The sequence below is a fragment of the Nerophis ophidion genome, linkage group LG16, assembly GCF_033978795.1.
Source record: "Nerophis ophidion isolate RoL-2023_Sa linkage group LG16, RoL_Noph_v1.0, whole genome shotgun sequence".
Lineage (NCBI taxonomy): Eukaryota > Metazoa > Chordata > Actinopteri > Syngnathiformes > Syngnathidae > Nerophis > Nerophis ophidion.
The window spans coordinates 8,408,493-8,422,711 of NC_084626.1; the positions used below are offsets into that span (position 1 = coordinate 8,408,493).

A 14,219-nucleotide genomic window follows, 5' to 3' on the forward strand; every position below is an offset into this window, starting at 1 on the left:
GTTACTATACACACACACACACACACACACACACACACACACACACACACACACACACACACACACACACACACACACACACACACACACACACACACACACACACACAATACCTATTCTTCCCAAAAATAGTTCACAAATCTTTGTTAGTGAACACTTCTTTGCCATCCAACCTCACAGGTGTGGCATATCAAGATGCTGATTAAACACAGGTAGGCAGTAGGCTGCCTACAATTAAAGGCCACTCTGAAATGTGCAGTTTTGCTGTATTTGGGTCTGGGGGGTCAGAAAAGCAGTCAGTACCTGGTGTGACCACCATTTGCCTCATGCAGTGCAACACATCTCCTTTGCATAGAGTTGATCACGTTGATTGTGGCCTGTGGAATGTTTCGCACCGTGTTGTAAGCCGTATTGTTCAAAGCTTGGGAAAAAAGTATCAGCTTATAGTCCGGACAATACTGTAAAAATAATAGTGAGTGAAGTTCATTATATTTGAATAGCACTTTTCTCTTGAGACTCAAAACACTTTACATAGTGAAACCTATTATCTACATCTTTAAGCTAAATTTAAACCAATGTGGGTGGCACTGGGAGCAGGTGGGTTAAATGCCTTGCCCAAGGACACTACGGTAGTGACTAGGATGGCAAAGTGGGGATAGAACCTGGAACCCTCAATAATAAAATAACAAAAGTGTGATATCTTTAAAAGGTAGACACTTGATTTGCAAGTGTGAAAAAATGTTTTCGAAAATTTACAATCTAAATTCTAAGCATGTTTTTCTCATTTTGTACAAATCTATTTGTTAAATCTAAGGGATAAGGTCCATTTTCTGTTACAATTTTTATATCTGGATAGTTTCACTGCTCCCCTTCTGTGGTAAGCGTCACAAAAATCACTTGTGGAAGTCATACTTGAGGTAGACACAGAAGAATGCATGAGCTCCATGTTCTGTTCCGAGTATATACTGTTTTCTTGGACAGGTGGTGTGTAACCTCCGTAGGAAACTGGAACTGGAGCAGTGTGTTCTCCCTCCTGTGCTGCAAGCGTCGCAGAGCCGCTTCAAGGGCAAAGGGGCAGTAGTGTAAGCATGATGCAGCAAAACCCTCATTTGTCAGTTACTGCACTCTTGTCTAAAAATTCAATTGTGTGCATCAGGTCCAAGTCAGCTACGGTGGCCAGCGACAGCCAGGACATCGTTACGCTGATAGTGGATGCTATCAAGTCAGCCATGCGCTTCCAGAAGGCTCTATCTGAAGCTTGGCTAAAGGTGCACAATCGCTGTTATGCCGTCTGTCTTTTGTTGATGACTGCCTCAATACGCAGCAGCATTAATGACTTGTGTGTGCCCTGTTTTAACAGGCAATTGAGTCTGTTGAAGAGCTGGAGGACCACAAAGTGAGTCATATTCTTATTTAAGAAAATTAAATGCTGTATTTTGAAACGACAGACAAACAATAAATATGATAATGCTCATATTCAAGGGGGAACTGCACTTTTTTTTGGAACTTTGCCTATCTTTCACAATCATTGTGAGAGACTTGACGTAAATGCGATCAAAAGTCCGCGTACAATGGAGCCTACGGCAGCCTCTTTATTACCGCTATAAAGCCCTTAAAAACATCCAAACATCTCCATTGAGGCTTTACCTACATTATGCAAGTATATACAGTTGTAGTCAAAAGTTTACTTACACTTGTAAACAACATAATGTCATGGCTGTCTTAAGTTTCCAATAATTTCTACAACTTTTTATTTTTTTTTGATAGAGTGATTGGAGCACATACTTTTTTTTTTTTCTACCGCTTATTCCCTTTTGGGGTCGCGGGGGGCGCTGGCGCCTATCTCAGCTACAATCGGGCGGAAGGCGGGGTACACCCTGGACAAGTCACCACCTCATCGCAGGGCCAACACAGATAGACAGACAACATTCACACTCACATTCACACACTAGGGCCAATTTAGTGTTGCCAATCAACCTATCCCCAGGTGCATGTCTTTGGAAGTGGGAGGAAGCCGGAGTACCCGGAGGGAACCCACGCATTCACGGGGAGAACATGCAAACTCCACACAGACAGATCCCGAGCCTGGATTTGAACCCAGGACTGCACAATACGAAGGTGGAGCACATACTTGTTTTTCACAAAAAAAAATTGTTCCTTGGCAAGTTTCACTGCTTATGGTAGCTATCCACAAGCTTCTGGCCAGCGTCTGGTTGAATTTTTGACCACTCCTCTTGACAAAATTGGTGCAGTTCAGCTAAATTTGTTGGTTTTCTGACATGGACTTGTTTCTTCAACATTGTCCACGTGTTCTCAATGGGGTTTAAGTCAGGACTTTCATAAGGCCATTCTAAAACCTCAATTTTAGCCTGATTTAACCATTTCTTTACCACTTTTGACGTGTGTTTTGGGTCATTGATACAACCTCTGGGCTGATGATTTTAGGTTGTCTTAAAGAATTTGAAGGTAATCCTCCTTTTTCATTGTCCCATTTACTCTCTGTAAAGCACCAGTTCCATTGGCAGAAAAACAGGCCAAGAGCATAATACCACCACCACCACCACCACCATGCCTGACGGTAGGAACGGTGTTCCTGGGATTAAAAGCCTCACCGGTCCTCATCCAAACATGTTGCTGGGTATTGTGGACAAACAGCTAAATTTTTGTATCGGACCACATAATTTTCCTTCAGAAGGTCTTATCTTTGTCCATGTGATCAGCAGAAAACTTTAGACAAGCATTAAGGTATCTCTTCTAGACCAAGGGCTTCCTTCTTGCATGGTACCCTCTCAGTCCATGGCGATGCCAAACACGCTTGACTGTAGACACTGACAACTGTGTTCCAGCAGCTTCCAATTCATTGCAGGCCTACTTTTTGGTGGTTCTTTGTTGACTCTTGATTATCCTGGCCAATTTTCTTTCAGTAGTAGGTGATAGCTTGCGTTTTCTTCTTGATCGTGGCAGTGACAAAACTGTGCTATGCAGTTCATACTTATGAACAATTGTCTGCACAGTTGCTCTTGGGACCTTAAGCTGCTTTGAAATGGATCTAAGGGACTTTCCTGACTTGTTCAAGTCAATGATTCGTTTTTTCAGGGCTGTGTTGAGTTCCTTTGACTTTCCAATTGTCGCCTTTGTATCCGAGTCTAGTGACTGCATCACATGAGCCAAATTTAAATGTGCTCAGAGAAGTCAACAGGTGTCGTCAATCATAATTACTCACATGACGTTAAGAGTTCATGCCATGAAGCTAAATTGATTTGATTGTAACTTTTCTACATCACCAAAATTGATAATGTATGTTGCTGTATGTACACTTTTGACCTAGCAGATTTGGTCACATTTTCAGTAGACTCATAATAAATTCATAAAAGAACAAAACTTCCTGAAGTTTTTTTGTGACAAACAAGTATGTGCTCCAATCACTCTATCACAAAAAAAAAAGAGTTGTAGAAATTATTGGAAACTCAATACAGCCATGATGTTATTTCCGTCACTAGTGTTTGTAAACTTTTGACCACAACTGTATGTAATGTATTAATATTTACATAGTTTCAATCATTTTAAGCATACACTGCGCATTAATTAAATAAACGCATCAGGTTTGCTTTTTTTTCTTCATCACTGAACTACCGTACTGAAAAAAAATTACCTCTTTAAAGGTATTCTAATGTATTATTTTTTACTGTGTTGGCTGTTTGCATAGGTGTTTTTAATAATGTTTATATTTGTATGATGCAATGCAGTTGTATACCACTGCAAACTACAACCACAGTAATAAAAACAACAACATTGTTATACTCTTGCCGGTACTGCATCAGGTGATAGATCTGTTGGTGCTGTTCATCCTCCACTCCACCAATGCCAACCACAGTCGACGTGGGGCTGAAAGGGTTCTTAAAGCAAAAGTGAGAACTGGCCAGATCCCTGAGACTTTGCTGCAGAAGACATTTCAGGACAACACAGAAGTGAGTCTGTTTATTACTTTAACTTGTAACTTTGACACACAGGTTGATTGAGTTTTGATTATTTGACGTGTGTGTTTGGTCCCGAGTTCAGGTCCTGAGAGGGTATTTTCCCTCCATCTTAGCCCTGGCTCAGAACTTGCTGCGCTCACCTGACCCCTGCGTTGTTCCGTTTGGTGGGCACATGTATCGACATTCATTCACTGCTTTCGACTCTTACTGCCAGCAGGTAAATATGGGATTCATTTTGAGCTACACATATAAGTTCAATATTTTAACCTGTTTATTCAATACTTGTGCTGTGTTGAAGGAGGTGGTGGGCTGTTTGGTGACCCATGTGTGCAGCGGCGTTGGCGGAGAGGTGGACATGGCCCTAGAGCTGCTCTGCAGTCTGGTTATGGAAAACCCTTCAGAAGTGGGGCCGTATGCTGTTTTTATTAAGGTCAGGCTGTTATTTTTGCAAAACATAATTTAAAAAAAGCCATAAAATTTTAGGCCTCCTCAAAGAATCATGTCATCATTTCAGCAGGCTCACCTGCACTATCAAATTAGATCTGAATACAAGATAATTAAATGGGGTTCGATTAAACAGGCTCTGGTTTTTCATTGACTTTTTCGGATATTATGGATTTTGCCAGGGTAAACTTGTTATGTACTTGTTAACAGGGGAGTGGATATCTTGCAGAATAAGTTGCTAGATTTGTCGTGCATCGTTTTTTGGAAAATGAAAATCTAAAGAGAATACTCAGTAAATATGGCGACAAAGTCACTAATTTGGCAACACTCATCCCTCCTGCTATAGCGTATTATCTGGCAGACCAGGGACCTCATTTACAAAAGTTGCCGCGCACAAAAATGTTGCTTCAAACGGGGTGAAATGTGTGTTATTTTAACCACAAACATTGGTAGTAACAGACAAATTTAATGTAGAAAAGGTCGTCTATTTATACGCACCCTTTCGACTTTGCATAGAGCCCACGCAAACATTTTCAGACACGGGAATCAGCGTCGCCCGATGGTGTCAATAAAGGACATACTCGCATGAAAAAAACACTTTTGCACTCCAGATATATAGTATGTATAAGCTTTCCTCTAAATATGGATGTATTGTTTATTTATTTTTTAGTGCCTGAATATGAAAATATAGTGCTGTATTAATGTAGTTATATTGTACATGTGGTTATATGGTAGTGGTTCATATAAATATTGTTTATTTTGATAATTTTTAATTGAATGATAGCACTGTGCAAACAGGTTAGGAAGTGCGTCTTTGACTTTGTGTGGACACACAGCGAAAAATATTATTTTAGGACTGAATACCAAAAAATATGAATTCCAGTGTAATATTTCATTTTACAAAATAATGTTATAGAATTAGGAAATTATTACATTTTTAATGTTTTCAATAGATTTGAACTTTGGGAGTTTATGACAGATTGAAGTGCAAATGTTTGTATTTCACACATCCATGCTGCATATATACAACCACTACTGTATGTAACCTCATGTTAGTATTACCACTCAAATATTTTTAAAAGGCAAACAACTGGACAAGAAACACATTTATTGTGCACACGATATATTAAAATGATCTTGTATGCGTGCCAATTGCCAACAAGAGCTCTAAATATTGTTCATGGGGAATACTTGTGTCATACAATGACAAAATGTCAGATTTTTATTACATGACAAAATAAACCTATATAAATCATTAATACATTTATTGTCCGAACAAAGTCTTGGTAAACAGAAAGCTAAAACATGAACATGTTTTCTTCATTTCAGCAATGGTTCAGCTGACACTATAATTGGTCAAATATTTATATTCAAATTCTAATCATTTTTATTAGAAATGCTGCTGCTTAGCCCTAAAAATAATCTTGTTCTGATGCACGACGTAATAAGCACCAATCTGAAAATATTGCCTTCTTCTTTGGAGTTGCCTTCTCTCCTCTGTCATTTGATCCTTAAACTCATTACCATATCCATGAGTTAATTAGCATGACCATTTATGGATTTTAATGGGAGAAGTAGTAAGAGGAAGTCTTCTACGCACATTTCATTGCATGTGTGCTTTATAATGAGAAGAGTGCATACAAGTGTGTGCAGCATGATTTTATAAATCTTTTTTTTTTGTGGAAAGTACATTCGGAGGTTTGTGCTGGACGATATGGACCAAAACTGATATACCGGTATTTTTAAGCCGAATGGCAATGTACAATATATTTCGGTATCTTAAAAAGTGCAAAGTGTTTAAGGTTGCCTAAGTGCTTTTATGGCTAGATAGCCAGCGTTGAGAGTACTCGGAATACATTTTGTTATAAGTGGTAACGTAGAGTCTTGTTTATTCTTATAAAGTAATTTGTTAGCCGTTACTACGTCAAAGCAGTTTCGTTATTTTGTTCAATAACATTACGTTTATAGCCACACCCTTGTCTGCAGGGATAGATGGAGCTACTAATGCCACTGGGTATTCAGTTTGAAACTACTGTTCGGCCACTAGATTGATCTGCACGGGCTATGGAGAGAGGTGCTACTTTCAAGCTGAGGAGTAGCTAAACATTTGACATACCTAGCGGCAGAGAGGAATTGTGCTAAGTCGCTAACATAACAGAACTACATAAACACATGATATTCTTGATAAAGTCACTACAAGGAGATATGTAGGTTTTCAAGCAAATTGGTATGTTTAATAAAGCTGTAGTCACTCACCCATAGCCAAATGCAATCGATGACCAAAGCATTGCATCACACGATAGTCGACAATTCGGCACCACACCTGCCATATTCTTTTGAAAATGTTATTGTGTTGCGTCGTTGTGCATCAGAGAAGCCTACATAAACATGTAAGGGGCAGTGTTGAGCCAAAGAGAATGAAAGCAGACAATGCCCTGTGCTGTGTCTGTCAGGCGCAGCCATGCAGAGATGAGCAAACGACCGTATAACTGTAATCCCGGTATATTGCCCAGCCTAGAGCTTACATAATGTTTTGCTTTCAGTTCCACGCACACTTTTATATTAAGACCTCAAGTATGAGCAGAGCAAAGAAGCAGAGTTACGATGCCACCCACCTTCTGCATGACAAACTACATTCACAGACAGTCCCATCATAATGTGATCATGAGCAAACAGGTAGCCTTAAATCTATTAAAAGAATGCATATTAAACAAATTCTTGAATTTCTTTCTGCAGGGAATCTTGGACTACCTGGACAACCTCACACCACAGCAGATTCGTAGACTTTTCCATGTTCTGAGCAGACTAGCGTTTAGATCACAGCAAGGCTCGCACATCCAGGTTCATGCCGCCGTTTCACTCAATATTCATTTGTAAGGTTTGATTGATTGATTGATTGAAACTTTTATTAGTAGATTGCACAGTTCAGTACATATTCCGTACAATTTACCACTAAATGGTAACACCCGAATAAGTTGTTCAACTTGTTTAAGACGGGGTCCACGTTAATCAATTCATGGTACAAATATATACTATCAGCATAATACAGTCATCACACATGTTAATCATCATAGTATATACATTGAATCATTTACATTATTTACAATCCAGGGGGTGGGATGAGGAGCTTTGGTTGATATCAGTACTTCAGTCAGGGCCTTTAGTAACACTGGCATTTACGCTTCTGACCTCAGGATGATATGCACATTGTGATTCGCAAGCAGCTCTCCAGCACCGCGCCCAAGTACAAACGGATCGGCATCATTGGCGCTGTGATGTTTATAGGCAGCATGGGGGCGCTCAAGTAAGAACAGCTCATCCTGACAGAAGTCTTCCAGATGTTCTCCATCTTACTCTTTGCATCTTTGCACCATCCAGACCCAAAACCAAAGATAATCAGAAGGACTTGTTGTCTCCTGAAACATTCAGGCAGGTCAGCAATCTGTTTTTCTGTATCCTGCAGGTTTAATTAAAGTTCTGGGTAATTGTTCTTTTTTGGGGGTTTGTTACTCCAATTTTATGACATTTGTGTTGCAGTTGTCAGCTCTGCTGGAGCTGGTGCAGTCAAGCAGTGAAACTTCACCAGAAGCCTCAGCTCTGTACTATGATGAACTAGCCAATCTGGTACAGACCTCCACTCTGGACCCGCAAGTACAGGTAAGAGAGCAGATTGAAGAACATAAAACATAATTCTAAATACGTTTTTAACGTTATGACAGCCCTCTTGATGTGAAATAATGCCCACAGTCAGTCACCTTCACACTCGTCAAGGTGGAACTGGATGATGCCTGAGGCTGAGCCAATCAGTGGCCTTTATACAGTGTGCCCTGATTAGTTTGGTCTAATCTAGTACCCAACACTACTGTAGTATTGATATTTTTAGTTAAGTCAGCTGTGTTTACTTGAAATGCTTAATTTAATGTACAAACCCCGTTTCCACATGAGTTGGGAAATTGTGTTAGATGTACTCCTCTCTGAGCTGCTACCTTACCGTGGTAGAGGAGTTTGCGTGTCCCAATGATCCTAGGAGCTATGTTGTCTGGGGGTTTTCATGCCCCCTGGTAGGGTCTCCCAAGACAAACAGGTCCTAGGTGAGTGATCAGACAAAGAGCAGCTCAAAGACTTCTATGGAATTACAACGAAATGAACCCAGATTTCCCTCGCCCGGACGTGGGTCACCGGGGCCCCGCTCTGGAGCCAGGCCCGGAGTTGGGGCACGATGGCGAGCGCCTGGTGGTCGGGCCTGTTCCCATGGGGCCCGGCCGGGCACAGCCCGAAGAGGCAACGTGGGTCATCCCTCCAATGGGCTCACCACTCATAGGAGGGGCCATAGAGGTCGGGTGCATTGTGAGCTGGGCGGCAGCCGAAGGCAGGGCACTTGGCGGTCCGATCCTCGGCTACAGAAGCTAGCTCTTGGGACGTGGAACGTCACCTCACTGGGGGGGAAGGAGCCTGAGCTAGTGCGCGAGGTAGAGAAGTTCCGGCTGGATATAGTCGGACTCACCTCGACGCACAGCAAGGGCTCTGGAACCAGTTCTCTCGAGAGGGACTGGACCCTCTTCCACTCTGGCGTTGCCGGCAGTGAGAGGCGACGGGCTGGGGTGGCAATTCTGGTTGCCCCCCGGCTCAAAGCCTGTACGTTTGAGTCCAACCCAGTGGACGAGAGGGTAGCTTCCCTTCGCCTTCGGGTGGGGGGACGGGTCCTGACTGTTGTTTGTGCTTACGCACCAAACAGCAGTTCAGAATACCCACCCTTTTTGGGTACACTCGAGGGAGTACTGGAAAGTGCTCCTCCGGGTGATTCCCTTGTCCTACTGGGAGACTTCAACGCTCATGTTGGCAACGACAGTGAAACCTGGAGAGGCGTGATTGGGAAGAATGGTCGCCCGGATCTAAACCCGAGTGGTGTTTTGTTATTGGACTTTTGTGCTCGTCACAGTTTGTCGATAACAAACACCATGTTCAAACATAAGGGTGTCCATATGTGCACTTGGCACCAGGACACCCTAGGCCGCAGTTCCATGATCGACTTTGTAGTTGTGTCATCGGATTTGCGGCCTTATGTTTTGGACACTCGGGTGAAGAGAGGGGCGGAGCTTTCTACCGATCACCACCTGGTGGTGAGTTGGCTGCGATGGTGGGGGAGGATGCCGGACAGACCTGGCAGGCCCAAGCGCATTGTGAGGGTCTGCTGGGAACGTCTGGCAGAGTCTCCTGTCAGAGAGAGTTTCAATTCACACCTCCGGGAGAACTTTGAACATGTCACGAGGGAGGTGCGGGACATTGAGTCCGAGTGGACCATGTTCCGAACCTCTATTGTCGAGGCGGCTGATTGGAGCTGTGGCCGCAAAGTTGTTGGTGCCTGTCGTGGCGGTAATCCCAGAACCCGTTGGTGGACACCAGCAGTGAGGGATGCCGTCAAGCTGAAGAAGGAGTCCTATCGGGTTCTTTTGGCTCATAGGACTCCGGAGGCAGTGGACGGGTACCGACGGGCCAAGCGGTGTGCAGCTTTAGCGGTCGCGGAGGCAAAAACTCGGACATGGGAAGAGTTCGGGGAAGCCATGGAAAACGACTTCCGGACGGCTTCGAAGCGATTCTGGACCACCATACGGCGCCTCAGGAAGGGGAAGCAGTGCACTATCAACACCGTGTATGGTGCGGATGGTGTTCTGCTGACTTCGACTGCGGATGTTGTGGATCGGTGGAGGGAATACTTCGAAGACCTCCTCAATCCCACCAACACGTCTTTCTTTGAGGAAGCGGTGCCTGGGGAATCTGTAGTGGACTCTCCTATTTCTGGGGCTGAGGTCGCTGAGGTAGTTAAAAAGCTCCTCGGCGGCAAGGCCCCGGGGGTGGATGAGATCCGCCCGGAGTTCCTTAAGGCTCTGGATGCTGTGGGGCTGTCTTGGTTGACAAGACTCTGCAGCATCGCGTGGACATCGGGGGCGGTACCTCTGGATTGGCAGACCGGGGTGGTGGTCCCTCTCTTTAAGAAGGGGGACCGGAGGATCACACTCCTATCGTGGGATCACACTCCTCAGCCTTCCCGGTAAGGTTTATTCAGGTGTACTGGAGAGGAGGCTTCGCCGGATAGTCGAACCTCGGATTCAGGAGGAACAGTGTGGTTTTCGTCCTGGTCGTGGAACTGTGGACCAGCTCTATACTCTCGGCAGGGTTCTTGAGGGTGCATGGGAGTTTGCCCAACCAGTCTACATGTGCTTTGTGGACTTGGAGAAGGCATTCGACCGTGTCCCTCGGGAAGTCCTGTGGGGAGTGCTCAGAGAGTATGGGGTATCGGAATGTCTTATTGTGGCAGTCCGCTCCCTGTATGAGCAGTGTCAGAGCTTGGTCCGCATTGCTGGCAGTAAGTCGGACACGTTTCCAGTGAAGGTTGGACTCCGCCAAGGCTGCCCTTTGTCACCGATTCTGTTCATAACTTTTATGGACAGAATTTCTAGGCGCAGTCAAGGCGTTGAGGGGTTCCGGTTTGGTGGCCACGGGATTAGGTCTCTGCTTTTTGCAGATGATGTAGTCCTGATGGCTTCATCTGGCCGGGATCTTCAGCTCTCACTGGATCGGTTCGCAGCCGAGTGTGAAGCGACCGGAATGAGAATCAGCACCTCCAAGTCCGAGTCCATGGTTCTCGCCCGGAAAAGGGTGGAGTGCCATCTCCGGGTTGGGGAGGAGACCCTGCCCCAAGTGGAGGAGTTCAAGTACCTAGGAGTCTTGTTCACGAGTGGGGGAAGAGTGGATCGTGAGATCGACAGGCGGATCGGTGCGGCGTCTTCAGTAATGCGGACGTTGTATCGATCCGTTGTGGTGAAGAAGGAGCTGAGCCGGAAGGCAAAGCTCTCAATTTACCGGTCGATCTACGTTCCCATCCTCACCTATGGTCATGAGCTTTGGGTCATGACCGAAAGGATAAGATCTCGGGTACAAGCGGCCGAAATGAGTTTCCTCCGCCGGGTGGCGGGGCTCTCCCTTAGAGATAGGTTGAGAAGCTCTGCCATCCGGGAGGAGCTCAACGTAAAGCCGCTGCTCCTCCACATCGAGAGGAGCCAGATGAGGTGGTTCGGGCATCTGGTCAGGATGCCACCCGAACGCCTCCCTAGGGATGTGTTTAGGGCACGTCCAGCTGGTAGGAGGCCACGGGGAAGACCCAGGACACGTTGGAAAGACTATGTCTCCCGGCTGGCCTGGGAACGCCTCGGGATCCCCCGGGAAGAGCTAGACGAAGTGGCTGGAGATAGGGAAGTCTGGGCTTCCCTGCTTAGGCTGCTGCCCCCGCGACCCGACCTCGGATAAGCGGAAGATGATGGATGGATGGATGGATGGGTACATATAAACGGAATACAATTATTTGCAAATCCTTTTCAACCCATATTCAATTGAATGCACTACAAAGACAAGATATTTGACGTTCAAACACATACATTTTATATTTTTTTGCAAATAATAATTAACTTAGAATTTCATGGCTGCAACACGTGCCAAAGTAGTTGGTAAAGGGCATGTTCACCACTGTGTTACATCACCTTTTCTTTTAACAACACTCAATAAACATTTGGGAACTGAGGGAACTGTTTGTTGAAGCTTTGAAAGTGGAATTCTTTCCCATTCTTGTTTTATGTAGAGCTTCAGTTGTTCAACAGTCTGCGGTCTCCGCTGTCGTATTTTATGTTTCATAATGCGGCATACATTTTCGATGGGAGACAGGTCTGGACTGCAGGCGGGCCAGGACAGTACCCGCACTCTTTTTTTATGAAGCCACGCTGTTGTAACACATGCTGAATGTGGCTTGACATTGTCTTGCTGAAATAAGCAGGGAAAAAGACGGCGGTTGGATGGCAGCATATGTTGTTCCAAAACCTGTATGTACCTTTCAGCATTAATTGTGCCTTCACAGATGTGTAAATTACCTGTTACCTGTCTGGATGGTTCGCTTCCACTTTCGTCCGGCTGACACGATGTCGAATATTTCAAAAACAATTTGAAATGTGGACTCGTCAGACCACAGAACACTTTTCCACTTTGCATTAGTCCATCTTAGATGATCTCAAGCCCAAAGAAGCCGGCGGTGTTTCTGGATGTTGTTGATAAATGGTTTTCGCTTTGCATAGTAGAGCTTTAACTTGTACTTACAGATGTAGTGACGAACTGTATTTAGTGACAGGTGTTTTCTGAAGTGTTCCTGAGCCCATGTGGTGATATCCTTTAGAGATTGAAGTTCACGGTCATTCAATGTTGGTTTCAGGCCATGCCGCTTACGTGTAGTGATTTCTCCAGATTCTTTGAACCTTTTGATGATATTATGGACCGTAGATGTTGAAATCCCTAAATGTCTTGCAATTGCACTTTGAGAAACATTGTTCTTAAACTGTCTGACTATTTGCTCACACAGTTGTGGACAAAGGGGTGTACCTTGCCCTATCTTTTCTTTTGAAAGACTGAGCATTTTTTGGGAAGCTGTTTTTATACCCAATCATGGCACCCAACTATTCCCAATTAGCCCGCACACCTGTGGAATGTTCCAAATAAGTGTTTGATGTGCATTCCTCAACTTTATCAGTATTTTTTGCCACCTTTCCCAACTTCCTTGTCACGTGTTGCTGGAGTCAAATTCTAAAGTTAATGATCATTTGCAAAAAAAATGATTATCAGTTTGAACATCAAATATGTTGTCTTTGTAGCATATTCAACTGAGTATGGGTTGAAAAGTATTTGCAAATCATTGTATTCTGTTTATATTTACATCTAACACAATTTCCCATTTCATATGGAAACGGGGTTTGTAGAATATGCTTTAAAAAAATCAGTTAAACAGTGGAACTTTGCAGTGTAGCGAGATAGACATCCGCCCAATATATGGGCAAATGTATGATCGTGATCGTTGATCGCGATTATTTTGGGTCCAATCACAGTGATCAGCTCTTAGCATATTTCCTCGATCAAACATGGCGACAATATCTGTTAGAAGTTACCGCAGTACTAAACATTCGGGAAGCAATGATGACATAATCCTTGATAAAATTGATATCATCCTGTACATAGCAATCCACCTTTACTGACCATTAACCTGTGTGCGTCTGTGAATGTGTGTAAGTTTATGTACGTTTGCTTGTGTTTTTGAGAAAATGTTTATCACGGTGTGTGCGCAACCATCTCGTTCCACTGTCACGAATGTTAGTCTCGTCACGATGGAGTGCTGCCCTGAGGAACAAAATAAAGAACTACATCCAACACTAGCATAGAAGTTCAAACACAACACTGAGAATAAGCAGCGACTTTAGTGACACACTTAACTTTCACTATCTGCTGCGGCTCACCAGTAATCCTGCCCTGAATGCGGACTTGCAGGCACTCACAAAATGTCTACTTTATTTGTCCCGACTGAGAGAATAAACGCACCCACTAATTTAATCAGAAAAGGCATTTTAATATCTAAATATTTTGATCAGACTTTTAAGTGTCTGCAAAAATATTCATGAATGTATTTTCATACAGTACTGATGTATGTAATTAACTATAAGTGACTTATAAGATTCACTACACCAATGAAACTTTTACTGTAGAATGTTTGCGATGACAAGCAAAAAAAACAAATTAACTTCAAGAGAAAGAAAAGTTGTTCTCTTTACCCCCACTAATGTGTCGAAAAACAAGCAAAACCGTGGCCCTAAAACCAGGTACGGACCATAGCGTTGGTTACCTCTACTGTTGCACCTCTAGTAAACACAATTGTAGACGTGAAGAAAATGACGGTTGTCAGATGTTAGCATATATTACCTCAATCAAACA

At 43.7% G+C, this 14,219-nt stretch overlaps 1 protein-coding gene across 4 annotated transcripts in view; it reads left to right on the forward strand.

The window, feature by feature from the left end:
• fancd2 (FA complementation group D2) overlaps positions 1 to 14,219 on the forward strand; it is an 80,265-nt gene that overhangs the window by 26,080 nt on the left and 39,966 nt on the right. For all 4 annotated transcript variants that reach the window (XM_061922685.1, XM_061922684.1, XM_061922683.1 and 1 more), the window contains 10 exons: positions 982 to 1,082; positions 1,157 to 1,268; positions 1,361 to 1,396; positions 3,822 to 3,968; positions 4,060 to 4,194; positions 4,276 to 4,407; positions 7,158 to 7,262; positions 7,616 to 7,725; positions 7,800 to 7,854; positions 7,959 to 8,078. In XM_061922685.1, coding sequence (XP_061778669.1) covers positions 982 to 1,082; positions 1,157 to 1,268; positions 1,361 to 1,396; positions 3,822 to 3,968; positions 4,060 to 4,194; positions 4,276 to 4,407; positions 7,158 to 7,262; positions 7,616 to 7,725; positions 7,800 to 7,854; positions 7,959 to 8,078 — 1,053 coding nt within the window. The remainder of the gene's footprint in view (positions 1 to 981; positions 1,083 to 1,156; positions 1,269 to 1,360; positions 1,397 to 3,821; positions 3,969 to 4,059; positions 4,195 to 4,275; positions 4,408 to 7,157; positions 7,263 to 7,615; positions 7,726 to 7,799; positions 7,855 to 7,958; positions 8,079 to 14,219) is intronic.